Source organism: Saccoglossus kowalevskii, chromosome 2 (assembly GCF_978046115.1).
Source record: "Saccoglossus kowalevskii chromosome 2, keSacKowa6.1, whole genome shotgun sequence".
Classification (NCBI taxonomy): domain Eukaryota; kingdom Metazoa; phylum Hemichordata; class Enteropneusta; family Harrimaniidae; genus Saccoglossus; species Saccoglossus kowalevskii.
In genome coordinates, this window is record NC_140642.1 from 34,294,239 (window position 1) to 34,312,624 (window position 18,386).

General features: G+C 35.2%; 1 protein-coding gene across 1 annotated transcript; it reads right to left on the reverse strand.

Annotated features, from left to right (window-relative positions):
• Nucleotides 1-284: 284 nt before the first annotated feature.
• Nucleotides 285-17,759, reverse strand: LOC100367846 (zinc carboxypeptidase-like). Its single transcript, XM_085505795.1, has 14 exons — nucleotides 17,733-17,759; nucleotides 11,854-11,955; nucleotides 10,127-10,231; nucleotides 9,772-9,882; nucleotides 9,548-9,638; nucleotides 7,939-8,147; nucleotides 6,956-7,040; nucleotides 6,118-6,310; nucleotides 2,608-2,734; nucleotides 1,542-1,733; nucleotides 1,344-1,430; nucleotides 1,034-1,195; nucleotides 687-776; nucleotides 285-410 (listed from the first exon to the last, which is right to left on the reverse strand). Exons 1-14 carry the CDS (start codon nucleotides 17,757-17,759, stop codon nucleotides 285-287), a joined length of 1,707 nt encoding a protein of 568 aa, XP_085361921.1.
• Nucleotides 17,760-18,386: the final 627 nt, after the last annotated feature.

The following is an 18,386-nucleotide window of genomic DNA, read 5'->3' on the forward strand; positions in this document are numbered from 1 at the left end:
ATGCAATCATACCGACAATGAGTTGTATACAGAAATATAATCTAATATAAATTATCTAAAATATGCATAATATATATTATTATTGCTGCATGGCGAAATGAATATTAATTAGAATCTATCTGTTGATAATAAGGTCATTTTACAACTTAGTTGTGCAATTCCATTACCGCATACAGAATACTACGGATTTTGAATAATGAAAATTGTTAAAACTCGATTTCATGACAAAAAATCATGTGTTATTTCGTTGTAAGCATGGTCTTTAACATGTTCTATCATGGTCTCTAACATGTTCTATCTGCCTTCCGAAATCTTTGAAATGCAGTTTGCATCACTGTCGCGGATTTGCTTAGATCTTCCAATACAGAGTAATACACATCGGTGTTTCTTTCATCAGCAATAGTATTATTCTGACAAAGAAAACATACGTAACAAAGTTTACAACCGATTAAGTTCAATCTTTGGTTGTTAACAAGCACACTAGCATGAACGTGGACGAGTTTAAGTTGTTCTTTATAGCTCGTACTAATGCATTATCATTCTTTGGTTATGAACACTGATGTTCCTACGATTATGCGTGAAGACATATCATATCGGTCCGATTTCTGTTTGAGTCACATTGCATGCACATTTCTGTTACTTCTATGTATATTGCATAGCGCAAATCTAAATAAAAAAGTACATACCCATACACAAAACTGTGGATCAGCTAATTCAATAGAATGTCGGCATGAATTGTGTGGTTCATACTCACCGCATGATACCATAGATGTCACCTAGATAAACATCATAGAGTTGTTTACTTAATGATCTCGCCTTTCTTAATAATGTTATACACATTTATCCGCAAATATTCCATTGACAATATTTTGTAAGTTCGGAATCACATTGACTGTGTGCGGTGAATATAGTTAACTCTCTTCACGCAGTGGTGTAGGTTAACAATTCATTTGATATCGATCGATTACGTTGAATGTTACAAGTGAATTGAAGTAACGATTGTGACATAGTTACAGTTTGTTTTCATACTTACAAAGTTGTGGATTAGATTGACTGTATTATTTATTGGTGCTATAAGGGACAACACTTCATGTCTCATGTTTTGGGTCCTACCATTCTCATCAATTGCTATCCTAGCTACCCACGGCAATAACTCAACCAGTTCACACTGATGAACCCACACTTGATTAACTTTCTTTAAACAAAATAAAACAACGCAAATCAATCACCTAATTTGAACTATTAATAACAAACATATCATCTGGAGTTGTTAAGAGTATAAAATATATGTTGTCGGTTTACAGAATAAATAAATGTAGGAATTAGTAAAATAGTATACTCACATTCATACGTTCGTAGCAATCTCTATCAACGTTGTATTTCAAAATCCCAGAACTTGTTCCTTGTGGCGTCTTGTTATGTCTAAATGCCTGAAATAAATCATTCGAATTTTGAGATTTTGTTTTTGTTATCAAGAAAAGATGATATGGCATAACTTCATGCGACATTGAACATTTGAACGATGGAATAAACGTACGTACATATCTATTACGAAGAGACTGTACTTCAACTGACCAGTCATTATCATCAACCACCTGTTGACAAAAATTAACGTTCTGTCCGCACATACTCTGTCGTCTCAGTGCGCTATGCACTAAAGGTGTTGCTTCTGTTACAGAGACGAAATACATCATGGGACCGAGTGCCAATATTCGGAATAGTGTAACATACATCTGAAAGCAGGATTTTGATAGACATGCTTATATTAAAGTACACGCAATATAGTTTTAAGAACCCACATAAATCAAAAGATTACATAGTAGCAAACACTTCACCATTTACGTTTATTGTTATTGCCTATTGATTATAACATCATTTAAAGTCTCAGCGGTTATCGGCTACAAATCACAACTTCGTTAATAGTTCATAAAACAGTACTCTACTATTCAGTGCTGCGTGTTGGTATAAGTTAATATTTTATACACGTATAAGGGGGTCGGCCGAGCAACTGAAGTGTATGCATGGCGTTGCTCGGTGGTCAGTGATTATTTGTACACCATCCACAAAAGTGTACACAAAGGTTAATAATTCTTTTTTTAAAGAACAAATTACTAGAAATTCTGAGACTATTGAAAACGATTCCGTTGATCATTATTGGGCACTGAGTTTGTAGATGCGTTAACAGTTTGGTGGTAATTTTACAAAAAGTGTTTGAAAGTGGTGTGGACGTGTGGCAAATTGGTTTATGAAATAAAAAGAGTTTCCTGTATTCGCTGTTTAAAATATTAGTGATTACGATCTATTTGTCTCCCGAGTTACAAACACTACTTATAGAAGCTATTGCATTATTAAATAATCCACAGTGAGTACCTGATACTATAAGAGGCATGCGTAATAGTCGGAAAGTGTCATGAGAAACCAAACGGTTTGTAACATCGATCAAGTAACAGTTAAGCTCATTAAAACAATTTCAAGTTAATATATTTTTTATTTAAGTTTAGGATGCATGTTTCAATATTGTAATAATAAATTCAATTTTATTTAATGATTATTCGGAAATAAAAAAACATAACACAAATTAAAAATAAAGCATTATAGTGTACTTACCTTTGCAAATGGTGTAGCTTCTTCTTGAAGTTGGTCGAGAGTTGAGTAGAAATAAGTTGCCACTCCATTGCAGCAACGCCTTATATACTGTCTTCTTGCGTTACAATGCAGTTGATTTTGGATATTCCTACTTTGATGGTAATATTATGTATTTCATCAGTCATTTCCACTTGGACAGGAAATGGTATAAATAGATACCAATGGTAGTAAATCGTGTTATAAACTATAGCGTAGAAGGAAAGAATGTACTTAAGCCTAGAAAAAGAGTATATACTGACTAAAATGAACAGGTGAGTTTCTCCAATTTCCTCAATCAAAAAATAACTCAATCTAGATACGTATTTGATGAGGTGCCCAAATTCTGTAGCTTGAATAATAAAGGGAAAATAGGGATTTCTGTACATACCCATTAAATTAGTACCACAGCTTTTATTTAATTGCACTTCATTTTATTCTGAAAGTTGGCGATTTGATTCAAAATCCCGAAGACATGTTTAGAGTAAAAGGTGTTCTCGTTTTTGTAGTGTGGAATTTTTTTGCGGGGTTAATAGCTCCGCCCGACGGTAGTGAGAAAAAATGTTTTCCCTATACAATATCTAAAAACATTTAACAGATTTTAGCAGAATATCACTCCAAACGATAAAATATACAAGTCATTTAAAATCCGCGGAGCAAGTTATTTGTTTGCCTCAGTAGTGTGTAAATTCCCACAAATAATGTGTTAGACACATGGAATATCAACTCTTAAAAGCCGTGGCCTTGGTGAAAAGTTGGTAGACCAACTTGCCAGTGCTGTTAAAATCAGTATATGTAAAGTACAGTATATGTACTCAAATGCAACACTTTCAATTAGGCAGTGTTTTCTTGACAATAATACTTATATTAGAAAACATAGATAGTAATACCGTGAAATTACAGTTCAATGACAATGCTTTCAAAGGGATAGTTTTAGTTGTATTATTCAGCAACATTATTCAACATTTCATCCTCAAATTAGGAATGAGTGTCAAATGTCATTATATTGAGTTGCTGACATATCTTTTTCGGGGTATTCTTCCCTTTTTGCAACTTATTTTTTTCTGGAAATTCAGAGCTAAATTAGAGTTTTTGCGCTTTCCTCTCTTGAGACGATTACTGCCAGTAACAAACTTGCTATGCGCATATTTATAGTATTTATACCCACACTTTCAATTGACAACAATGGTATCATGATTTTTAGTAAAATGCCTCAGACTGGTGATGGACTTTAAATACATTGGTTTTGCCGTGCTTTTAACTGCAGTGACATTTGCGCAAGGCATATATTGAATAGAAACACTACAGCCAGACGACTATTCAACTTCTAATACGAGATTTTGATACTGTGGTAACATTTAACTGTATTCTTGATGTCCTGGGACCGTGTAGAACCTCAGATACGAGTACTGCAATTGGCTCAAAATCATGGGCTCATTTCAAAAAGCAAACAGAAAGTCAGAACGTTCAATAAATTATTGTTAATATGATGTGTTATTTGGGTTTATGACAAACGGAACTCCCTGGGTTGAATACAATTGACCAGTAAATTAATAATTATATTAATGATACAAACTCGATCGGGATATGAATACGTCAGGCGTCAACAAATAGAACAATCAGTTCTCATCTAGTCTTGGTTGATTATCCCGCAATTGGCGAATACTACCTCAGACAATTTGCCGTTGCGTTTTAATGATAAACATAAAGGATATTACAGGCACTTTTCACTAAATCGTGTATTTTATTCACAGAGGAATATGTCGTGGGCAAAAATAATTTCATTATCGAATGTTTATTTGTTGCAAATTTGCGGACGCCATCCAGTCGTATGGTTGGCATGCGTTGACGGCCTAATGAACGCACACCGTAGTAGCATACATCGACACGCCCATGATTACGATTTCTATGTTAGTAGTTTGGATGAATGTAGTGTGGGTAATGTGTATTTTATTCGCCGACCAATATGTTTATAGAGAAATGACTTTCAATTTTTAAATGTTTATTTATTTGTTTGATGTTTATTTGCGGACGCCATCCAGTCGTTTTGGCGCGCGCGTTATTGGTCCAATAATAGAAACGCACCGATCATTTGTCTGCGGTAGTAATTGCTTTGATTTTTGAACTTAATGTGATAATAAAAATTAACCCAGCCTCGATCATCACGTCAATAACTGATGATATTATTAACGCTACTTGTTTTGTGTAGCCCATGTATGAACAAAACACTACACGATATCAGTAAATACAAATGAAGAAATAAGTAAACGAAAATTGTGAATTTTTCTAAACAAGCAAAGTCGTGATTTCACTACGTTATAATTTGCTTCCAACTACGTAAATTGTGTGGAATTTACGTCGTAACAACCTACGCCTTCTAAGCTTGGGAAGCACCTAAGACCAATAAGCTAGAGGCCCCATATACTACATAGTCGTGAATACAATTCAAAGTTTGTAAAATTACGATGTCAGATGGCACCGTCATCAACATATATTTTGTCGACCATTGCTATAATGTATATACAGATGTTTATTATATTGGAAATTAGTGCAATTCTTTTTTTTTCTATCGCAAAATGTGTTAATGTGTAAATTCCACATCTCTGTCGCCCCTCAAAGGCAGTGGTAGAAGAAAAACAATTTTGAACTGTGCAGTATCCTTACACCCACTAACTTAGGCAAATTGTTAGCAAAGATAGACATAGAGGAAACCGGTACTCAAGAATTATTGACACTGTAAATAAGCATAGAAGTCATGCTTTGTATATTTGTGTGACTATATCGGCAATTTGAGAGTGTTGTCATGGTTTGATATTATGACAGGAAATACATGAATGAAACTTGAATGAATCTTTCCCAGGAAATAACTATTATATCTTGAACATGATTAGGAGTTTTAAGTGTAGGAATGCAAAAGTGTTTGAATAAATCGATGTACTAAGAATGGAAGAGTATTTGAACTTTCCACCATAGATATAATACAGTTAATGTGTATCCATTCAAGTTTGGCTTTCTGTGATGGTGTCTAGACATGAGAACAGTACTCCAGGTTACTTGTCAAAACTCAAATATCATCAAAAAGAGAACATGTACGCTAAAAGAGATATATCACTTTAAAAGCCTTAGTAGCAATAATAATTTTGATACCTAGGTATTTTACAGACTTGGCTCTATCACTGGAAATACGATTGATTAACAATTAGGGATTTCTTATTAGTCAAGGTAATTACATTTGTTCATACTAATTTCAGCTCCCATCGCTGACACCAACGAGTCAGTCTTACTAGTAATACGAGTGAATAATTTAGAATGGCCAGTGTAAAGTGAGAGAGCGTAATGAGATATGACGTCATCGATATACACCACATTAACGGCCATAGTTATGCCGATTAAAATAAGCAGTTTATTATTGAAACAATTTTTTATTGAATTTCAAAAATTCACGTAAATTACTTGAAATACGAATACGGTGCTACATATATTCTGATGCTTTACGAAGATACGCGTTTGTTCATAATATGTTCGTAAACCGCGACAAAGCCTGCGTATGTCTCCTGCGCTGTCGGAATAATCTGGTCTTCCGGAAGTAGAAATGCATATTCCCCAGTGTCCCTGAGTTCTGTGGTATGGGAATATTTGATACCCATAATGCCATGCCCCCAGTCAACGCTGCAACCTGACGATACATCTGTGAAAATTTCAATTAATTAGATACAGGTATTAATACTGAGATATCGGAATAAAGTATTCGGAAAATTAATGCGCGGTGGTCATCACGCAGCGCGTGTTCGAATATCATGTAAATAAACAATGTATTTTACACGCCTTGTATACGTCGCTATGAGTCCCATATCGAACAGAACACGGCGCGACGACTGCCGCCCTTTAAGTAAGTTATGGCATTCTTGAGTGTTTTATTATATTGAAATATGTTGAATTGATGAATGGGGCAATATCGTACCTATATATAGCTAGGTTATAACGCAATTAACTGATACATGTTCCTGGATTGTTGGTTGATTTATATTATTCCTTGACATAATATTACATGATATGAAAAAGTTACTTCATTTAAAAAGATGTTCAGTGTCTAGATATGAAAATCGTGGTCCATGTCCCTCCCATAAAACTATACATTATATTGAGTTGCAGTGACAATATTTTAACACTCACATGAATTCACAACGTATGACATATGGTTAGTATAAATAAATACACATTCTGTTTCAGGAAATCCCCATTTGATTTGAGCAGTCGGGTCAGTTGATGGTGACATATTACCAACATATTTATCGTATAGTTTCAGTGCCGAAAGACAAATTACATCACTTACAGAGTAAATCTGGGATGGTACCGTACGTATATTGTTGTCCATGGACTGACGCCACTGCTTCAGTGAATATCTCGCCAACTTTCATCTACAAACAAACATATTATTATTCTTTGTTAATGATGGCTAAGTTTTTATTAATACAATGAAACGGACTTGGAATGTAATTGAGATGTGAAACGTGTTTTAGGTATGAACTGAGGAATGTCGATTTTTTATTTATTTCTGCTCAAATTGATGAAGCGAACTGAAACAGCTACCCAAAGTATTGATTTGTAAATCAACTTCCATTATTCCAGAGTATTTGAAGTTATAAGACCGAGATGACCTTTTATTATATGTAGACAATTTTGGCTTTAAATTATAGCAAAAAAATCATTCAAAAATAGCGCCCTCCACAAGCGTAACAAAGTTAATGCACACGTTTTTTCTGCACACACACGAAAAAATAATCATTCAAAAATATTGCCTCCTACAGGCGTAAAAAGGTTAATGCACGCGTTTTTTGCTTTTTACACACACAAATTTTCATTCGACCACACACACGTCATTTTTAAAAACAAACACGTCAGTTTTAAACACACATTATTTTAAAATACACACGTCGTTTTTAAACACACACGTCGTTTTTAAACACACGTCATTTTTAAAATACACATGTCATTTTAATATACACATAATTTTTAAAACACACACGTCATTTTAATATACATATAATTTTTAAAATACACACGCCATTTTAATATACACATAATTTAAAATACATACATAATCTTTTAATGCACATACATTTAATGAACACATACACACAACAGTCAATTTGAAACACACATCATTAAAACGCACAGTCACGCCGTTTTTAAAATGCACACATCATTTTAAAACACACACGCCACGGCCTCCAATTATTAGTCCGTTTTATTCTAGTATACACAAAATAATTAATTGACATCCCGCGCCCCGTACGCATGCGTCGAATTGCTTACATGATCATCGTAGTCCTCAGGATATTCTTCCGTGTAGCCCCAGGGATTCATCCACATCTGCGAATACGAGTGAATATCCATGAAGAAGACAAACTCTTGTGTTTTTGCTCTCTCTAAAATGAAATCTGCCACGTTTCTGACTTCGACTTCAGAGTGTGGGTAAGGACCACGGTATGTATCGAAACAAGGAAACTTGCTGGCCCCACTGCCTGTGAATGAACAATACACAACTGACAAAACTAGGATCATTTCGCTGATGGTCAATGCTTTCTCCATGTACATAGTTGTTGATTTGGACTAGCTAACAGAACGAATTGAATTTAAGGTAGAGATGCAGGTTCGTGGGCACTTGGGAGTGAATTTTTTTTTTTGCTTTTTATTAACCAAACAGTTGTTATGGACTGTTAACATTTTGTAGAATTGTGAATAGTGGAACATACTCAAAGACGATTTTAAAATATAGAAAACAGGAACAAACATTCTTTCTTTTGAATGCTTAGCAATATTTAGCAAGGCTGTACATAAATAATAAAAAAAGAAACATTGTGAAAAAAAGAAATGACGGGATCTCCATATTAAGCACTATATTTAACTTTTAACAAAACGATAATACATTTAAATTTGAAACTGTTACAGCCATTTTAATTATGAGCATTAGCAAACGTCTTACTGAGTGAATTGTTATGCAAATTAGCAATTATCTCAGCTTATTTTTAGTGCACACCCCAGAACTTTAAAAAAATAGCTCCTAGACGCTTTGACCTTTTGTTTTGAAATTTTCGCAAATAATTGACAATGTGTTTATCTTCAAAACGCCGTCGGGGTATTGTTTTTGGTTGAACAGTGTTACAACAATCGTACAGACAGCTAGCCTGGATGTTAATTTATGCATAAATTTGAAGTAGTGAAATTAGAGCCGCTGCCCTGCAAAATTGAAAACTGTCTAAAACGGCACTTTCTTCATAATAAACAGATGTACCCATAAACCAATTTTGACAGGAAACAGAAGCATGTTTTAGAAGCAAATTTTTTGTAAATCACTTTTGACCAAAAAAGCACATTTCTGTGCATATTTCAAACTACAGTGTCCATAAAAAAAATACTAACGAAATTTTAAAATTCATACAATAGGCTTTCCGAAAATATATAGTTTTGTGGACAAAGGAGGTCATATTGGTTTCCTAATTAACTACTTAAAATACCTGTCAGGTAAACTGCATCTCTATCTTAATGAATGGTCGCCATTGTTAAGAACACTTGGGCGCCTTAGATGAGTGTTTTACTCAAAGAGTTAAGGCGTCTTAATTGACTGACACGACACTGTACATGGTTCAGTTGGGGACTGCACAGTGACTCAACTCAATGACCTATCACATCGGTCAGTGTGTCAATGTATATGGGAACCAAGAGAATGGCGTGCAATGCATGCATGGAATGTAGTGCGCCCCCATCACAGACAGGACACTGTATACATATATTTGCAACATTTCATTGTATTTTCAGTCACTTTGAGAGACAAGTTAATATAAAACAACGTCCTCTGGTGTATTACGTCTAAAGTTGTGTCATAGTTAGTGGAAAATGGTTTCACTTGAAAATGTCTACCTACCTCCCCATTCATAGGCCCAGTTACGATTAGGGTCTACGCCGATGCACGTCGAATCGTCATTCACAGACCGAGTCTTGCGCCACATTCGATCCTAAAAAACAAATTTATATCATTGAAGCGAAAATACATACAATTATTTCAAAAAGAAAATGGGTTTCAATTCAATTTATAATATATAAAAATAAAATAAAAACGAAAGTCTATCATCGTGGTGGCGTACTCACATCTGTCCACGTGTATTCATATCCATCAGGATTGGTAATTGGTAGAATGTAAAAATCGAATGTGTCCAGTAGCGTTCTCACAAGATCGTTTGTTGAATAATCGACAAGGAGCTGGTGGATATATAACATAATATTACGTGTCGTTATCATGCATATGTATTATTGGTCTTGGAACTAAAATAAACGAAGTGTAATATCAAGATTTGTATGACCAACCACAGTCCCCCAACATAGGACTGTGGACCAACCTATATGTTACGTTAGTTTACACTAGTCTCTGTAATATAAATAGTCGAGTGTAAATACATGCATTGTATATTACGTAAATAATGTGAGGATGTTTCTTGTTATTAACCTGATTTGTCATCCATGTATTAGTAGCTGGCGTTACCCACTCTCTGGCATGAATACCACTATGGACCCACATTGCTGGCTTCACTTCACTCGATTCGCTTCCAACCTAAGTAAACAATAGTAGTACATTATCACAAATCACGTGAGACTGAACTGGGTCTAGTGTCAGACACACAACGATTGATCTCGGGAATATTAACGCTTGTTTATTGTTGCGCCAAAGAAACAGACCATTTATGGTCCTAAGTTTTTAGAAAAAAAATTATCCGGAGATGCGTTGTTTTTCAACAATACTTCTATTAGTTGTTTAAATAGTTTGTTTTAAACCCTTTCAATATAAAAAAAATAGGCCAATGGCCTGTTGCTCAACGGCTATTGTACACAGGATTAGTGCTGTATATGACAAATACCCCAAAAGGCAGTGAGTGAGACAATAAAACATAATGCTAAAAGTGGAATTTTTTACAAAAATAACATAAATATTCAATAAAATTAGAATCAAAGAGAGCTTAAAATGAACTCCAGCGTGTTGAGAGAATAACATAACATGATATTTGCAATTATTCGTAATAAATGTATATACCAAGTTTTGTTGAAATATGTTGAATGGTTCTTGAAATAGCACCCAAATAGCTTGAATTTCACTAGCTGATATGCAAATTAGATAAATTTCCACCAAAAACTAAATATATCTGGAAACTGACCCAACACATCTATGCACCAAGTTTTATTAAAACATATTAAATGGTTCTCAAGATATAACCAAAATAGCCTATATATTGGTATGTAAATTAGGTAATTTGCATAATTTTCAACCAAAATCAATCATGTCTATACACATTTAAATATGTTGAGTGGTTATGTTTTCATTACAATCACAATAGACCAATCAAAGAAATTGATTTTTTAGTTGAAATTCCATTTTTAAACAAAAATTACAAAAATATTTGCCAAAATTAGAGAATTAAAGATATGGCCATGGGATGAACAAATCTAGTAGATGTCAACACATACACACCAAGTATCAAAGCATTCAGGCTACCGATTTTGAAGAAGAAGTCGAAAATAGAATTTTTGACCAAAAATGACCATTTTAAAATATTCGCCAAAATTAGGAAATTGAAAATTTCCTTACCAAATTAACAAAACTGATAGAGGACAACCCATGGCACATGCACTATTAATATCAGCACTGTAGACCACTTAGTGTCATAGTAGTATAGATGAAATTTTAGAGTTTTTGGGGCTAATTTGCATAATTTTTGGCAGATCGACTTCTCATGAACAAATTACCATCTACACTCATCAAGGCATCCACACACCAAAATTCGAGTCAAGCAGTTCGGCGGTTTTTGAGAAGAAGTCGTACACACACACACACACAGACAGACAGATAGACGGACGACAGACGCAGGACAGAAACCCATCCCATAGGCTCAGCGGACCTATGGTCCTATGGTCCGTTGAGCCAACAATACACGCAATCTATATTTGCGTTTTGGACATGCGTTATAAAGTTGTGCGCCACCAAGAGGCGTCTTTCATCCTTTTTTCGTTTTAGTTTTCTTTAGTTTGTTTTTCTTCAAATACGCCATTTTTGGCATACTCGATATAATTTGTATAACGCATTTAGAAAAAAAACGAAATATTAGATCACATGACGTTCTAAAACACAGTGTGTTGTTTTTATACAACTAAAATATGTTTTGCTCGAGTTAAATGACCTACCTTCAATGCTCTCATTACACGGTTTTCGTACGAGCTACCAATAACGAACTCTTTCGCTAGTGTTGGGTATCGAGCAGCTGTATCATTCACCCATTGGTCGATCTAAATTTGCAAATGAGACAGGGAAAATGTTGATCGATGATGGAAAGAAGTGGTTACTAATGAAGTATTAATTAATTAATGAGTTAATTAATTTGTTTGTTTATTTATCTATGAATAATATTCCCTGGTGCGTATGATTACTGACATACGTAAATGGAATAATCGTCACCATTAATATTATACTGCAGGGATTATGAAATGGTGGAATTCAGACATTACATGTTTATACTAATGCCAGAATGACATTCGTGGCACAAAGATCTCAAACAATAAACATGTTGGTTCAATGGGCATATATTCTCACACCTGACTGGTGTTGTACAAAATATGATACACTATGATTCATTGGATCGAAAATTTAAAGAAGCTATACGGACACAAACTTATGTTTTTGAGTATCGTTGTTCAATACACCATACTGTAAATCGATTCGAATTATGGTTTATTGTCAACTAAAAAATTATTACTTAGATGAATCATTTTTTTTAGAACTCCCATGTGCTGAAGGTATTGGAGGCATGAATTACAAATACTGTATTTACTATATTAGAATATATATATATATCATATATTTCACCAGACAACAAAATTATAGCACTAGTCGCATGTCCCTATGTGCAACAGTACTTAATTATAGTTATGTATATTAATGAGGTCACGCAACCATCTATTGTCATCTGATACATAACATTGTAAAATGTCTGTATTGTAGTACTGGTTGCATGTCATTATTTGCAACAGTGCTTAATACGTTACAGGTATGCATATTAAGTAGGAGACATGAATCAATATGCATGGATTTCAACCCTGAATTAATCAGATATGTTGATTATCCAAAAACAGCTATGTATCTAGTTTCATCAAAATTTGATGAGCGGTATGCGTGTTATCTGTGGAGCACCTATAAATTGGTTAATTTATGCAAATTAGTGAATTAGTAATTACAAAATGTTACCCTAAACTGAACATGTATATGGCTTATACCTAAGCATCTATGTACCAAGTTTCATTGAATCTGATATTAGCAGAAAAGTTAATTATATTTTATCATGCAAATTAGGTAATTATTATGCACTGATTTCATCCAAAACCCAATCAAATATGAGCATTATTCTAGTTTTATTATTTGTGTGTGCCTTTTGCACTGATATCTCTAGAACCAGACGCACACTGACATACACACAGACCCTTTCACCACTAATACCAATGATAGTAAATTGCAGATATAGAAGAAGAACGTACATTACGCGAAATGTTGCGCTGGCCGTGATCCAGTCTTCCACGCGACATGTAACAATACGAATGTACATTCGGAATAAGGGAATAAGCTAAGACGTTGTTTATATCATGTTTCACTGATACCTGTAACACGAGTACACATACAATCAGTAAATGATGCCAATATTCCCACCAAGTTGTGTACTGTGACTGATGCAATAGTTTTTTTCCCACGTACATGTGCGTGCATGGCAATCTCGAAATCACACTTCGGTTCCAAATTATGAAAATAGATAGGTGAAATGAAGGAATTAAATCGAAGTGTTACGAGCTAAATTGGTTCTGAGCGGTTTCAATGTTTTGGAATATAAAGGCGGTTGGTTCTCTGACAGGCATAAGTTGTGCACTTAAAAATCTTTAAAACCTGATTGTTATGCATTTGTTTCTTGATTGTTTCTTTCTACATCCAGTTCCCAGTTATCGAACAATAGAGCAGCCAATCGTAAATCCACAGCTTCACAGCGACATTGTTTTAGGTTATTCGTTTTATATTAAATTCATTGACATCACAAACATGCTCAAGTTACATGACTATCTGAACAAGGCTATACCACGCTTACGCAATTTATACTCGTGTCACGTGATAACGGTTTGATAGCAATATTACATGTAATCATATACTAGCATAATATAGACATATTTGGTTCACCATTATTTTAAATCCTCGTGTTTCCCAACCCCAGCTAACAACAGCTATCCTCCTCATGTGCCCTTTTGTAAGTAACATTCCATACTCCCCGGTACTTTTCATTTCAGTCGCATTGCGAGTAATTGATTATCATCTGCCCGTGCGCACATTTACAGCTACCCCTCAGATAAAACGTCTACAATTAAAGAAACACAGTCGTGTATTGTCACCGTAAGTACATGACATACCATGAACCGATTCCACAGTTTCACAAATGTCCGTTCCAATGTATTTTCATGTCTGTTCTGATGATTTGAATAAATATATTTAATATGACACCATACATATTTGGTACGCATACGCGAAATCCGATGTATGCTGGGACTTTGCTGCAATACTAAAACTAAAAACACTAATATTAAGAATATAACATCTTTTTCTAGCCATTACTAGTATGTTTTGTTAACATTTTAGGAATGCACGCGCCTTCGAATTTTGAGGGCACACAAATGCAGTGATGTGTTATTCCTAGCAATAAAAACGAATGAAAATGTCCCGGGAAGTATGTCAATGATTTATTCAAGAAAAGTAAAATTTGATTTTATATACGTAACCTCAATAATATAATGTTGGGGAAAATGTTCACGTTTCCTATTTCTTTTAAAATGTTAATAATCTAACTTATTAGTAACACTCATGTTTAGTCATAGACTTTAGTGAACAGGGAAATGCAACTGTGGGCATTCTTTTCATGTAACCTTAGTTATAATCCTCTACCCAATTAACACCTTAGAGAAACCACTTAACACCACTATTGCATCCTCTCCTGTTCCATAAGCCAAACATAGCTGCCAGTGTGTAGTTACACAAAACGAGTTAATTTTGTGGTTAGAATATAATCAGAAAAATTACATTTGATCAATACTGAATAGCCAAGTATATTCCATTGATACGAGTGAAACTAAAATTTGCGAAGTTAACAGTTTCTATCCCACTATGAAATGGAAAAAAAATTCTCTACAATGAAACAAAATTGCCTGATAGTAAACAATGACCAGTCAAAATGTTTGTCATAATAATGACATTATATTGAACTGTTAATCATATATAGAAGCGATATAGCCTATCCTACCCGTTACACACTGACAAATGTGAATATTGGCACAGCATAACTTATCAGACATATAAAAAAGCGTAAAATGGAAACAACTAAAACTGTTTCAGAAGTATAAATCTACTAGGTATATGTATTAATGGGATTATTTATACAGAAGATTATAACCCACGTTGCACACAGACAAATGGATTGTTGTTGTCTCTGACTGAAGTTGCATGTCCCTGTTTCTTAAGGTCTATGGTTTAGTATACATAGTGATGAGATAAGTATGTGAAGATACATCTGGGTAAAATGAAACAAGTTTAAGCAAAGAGATAGTGACAGTCAATGTGATTGTCATTGTTTGTTGTGAATTGCATTATCACATTTCAAATATTTACAATGGTCTCCTGTTTACCGAGAGAATTCGTGAAAGACATAAGAGCCAGATCAACTAGATTCTTGAAAGGAAGATATGATAATAAATTAATAATCTTTATGGACTGGATACGGCGGCCCGAGGTCTCGCAGTGGGAGCACCAGAGCTTGCGAGGGCGCGTAAGCCGTACGATTGAGGGCAACATGAGCCGTATCCAGTCCACGAAGGTTTTACCACATACCTTATAGATGTAATTACAATTTTACCACGGCTTGGCCTCAAACACACGAGGTAATTTAGATATGAAGCGTTTTGTTTTGAATGATGCTGGGCCAGGCGTGATACGGGAAATTATTGCCTTGATGTGTGGGCGTACTTCCCATAGCGTTGCGAGGCAATACGAGGTGTATGATAAAAATCAATATTATCCAAACTACCATTATTTTTTCTACATGGACTTCTGTTAAGTTGAAAAATCTGATCAATAGCCCCAAGACGAATTTGTTCATTACAAAACTTCATTGCATCGTCAAACTTGTATACGTGTTTACAACCCTGTTGAGACAGCATGACATCTGCGCCAAAATAGGTACATTTTTCACAAACTCCTAAAAAATGGGTCCTAGTTTTATAATTTGTGAATATTTGTTTAAACAAACGTTTCCATCAGACTAGCTTGAGACACACCGAATTGTCGATACGTTTTTTATAAACACAAGACAACAACTAATATTAAAGCGGGAGGGTCGGAATTGAGTCCCAAGCGATGAAAACAACACACGCTAAAAACGCAAAGGCTCATGGGTAGTCGCTTGTTTGTAAACAATGACAAGCTATGGCCATCTGCGCAGGTGGCGACTCCCCCATAAAAATATGCAAATCAATTCCTAAATCAGATTGTTTTCGATTAAGGAAAACATTTTAACTATTTTTATCGTGTTTAACTAAAAACTGATTTTTTTTTTTGATTTTTTTACTATATAAGAACAATAGAAATTACCTTTAACATAAAAAAAGTGCCGTAAGGGTGTATATTAGAATTATGGTCGCCAAACGTGACACGTGTTATACACCTAGCTCTGTAATCTATGGTGCTGAGCACTACAATATTTTTCGTTATTCGTGTTACTGTATTCGAGTATTGGGGGAGGATTTATTTGTCCGACAATCCGATGTTCCGGCATTAAGCATATTTTTACTATGACCGACTTTATATCTCAACGAGGAATATTACAACGTCACTTACTGTATGTATCTTAATAGTAGACAATTCTCGTTAAAATCACAGAAATGGACTATATTTGGCGTTGCTAAATACTTTTTGAGCGCAAATGATATGAGTCCACGATTGCCTTGGTATTCACGCGTGGGTAGGAACGTCGCCATAACGAATCACCCCGTTCAGTTGAAACGACCTGTTGCACAAGTGTAAAGCTATTGGTAATTAAATTGGACTTTCTACTTTCGTGCATACTGCGTAGTATATTGCTTCAAGAACCGATCAATGTGCATCTTTATTCACGTGGTACTAACATGCAATATGCTTAACACGAATTTAAATCGATATTTGCTGCAATGGGTACATTCTACGTAGTATCACAACAGCTGACGGGTAGTCTGCTGTGGTGAACCTGTAATTGTAACAAAACTTGTGTTTGATCAAGTTGGAAGTCGGAAATCTGAGTCGGGATTTTGGGTTGACAGCGTACACGCACATATAACAATACTGATTTCAAATGGCGGTGGTCGTCGCGCCGCCTCGGACTCATAGCAACGTATACAACGCGTGTAAAATACATTGTTTGTTCACATAAAATTCAAACCCGCGCTGCGTGACGACCACCACCCTTTAACGCCACATGCGTCAATTTGGATCTTGCGTTTGATATCAACACAATTGATTGAGTTTGAAATGTCATTCTTTTGTTTGCACTGTGACACTGAACAAGATTCGGAATTGGACACATCAACTGTATCTGAAAAAAACACACAAAAAACTGTGAAACTCAAAATCATTGCCGGAACGGTGAGCAAAATCGACAATGATTTCTTAAAGCGGGAGGATCGTCACCTGCGCACGCGCGGGAATTGAGTCCCAAGCGACGATAACAAGACACACTGCAAACGCAAAGGCTCATGGGTAGACGCTTGTTTGTAAACAATGACACGCTATGGCCATCTGACGCATGTGCAGGTGACGACTCCCCCGCTTTAACTGAACGATCATTGTTTGCTTACTAATTATCCGACCTCTGAAGCGATGCTCAGCAATATTTTTATTTTATGTATAATAATGTGGACGTAGACGACATAGGAACCTCATATACTGTATTCAGAAGTTGCTGTTGACATTTATTAGTCGAGTGTGCCCAATTACTATCTCGCCTTTGTCTGACCTCAACGACGGTACTTCGTTTGTCCATGGTTTGCCAGCTATCAGCTATTTCTAAAGTAATCGACGGTAATATTAGGCTGTGTGTTGTTTGAATAAATCAAATCGGTACTACGGTACATAAACACCAATTACACACTAATCGACCCATGGTGACGTAACAACGGGTCGTCGTAACATGATCAGGTTGTCAGACAGATGGGCGACCTCGAATATTGTACTCTGTTTGACCATTGACCTCTCCACATGATCACTGAAAACAATAATAATCGCGGAGCATATGATTTCCTTATTTTGTTAATAACCTTATTATTGTAAATTTGCTCAAAAGACCCCGATAAGAAAAGATCACTTAAAATATCGATGTCGCTTTTAGAGCTATTTTGCCACCGGGCGCCGTGCTGTCAGTGACGTATTCGAAATTCGCATAAATCGAACAACACACCCGCAATCCACTGATGCAAAATCTCAGCGCTCGTCATAAAAACTGTCTAGAAAATATCTTGAGAAAGTATTATAACATGTAGTAAAGGCCAGAAGATGTAATCAACTTAATGAACAGCGGCTAGGTTACTGCCGCCTAGAATATAACTCCTTTGATATAATCAGTGTGTTTTTTTTCAAAAGTTTTACAACAGCACGATTCAGTACAGTGTTG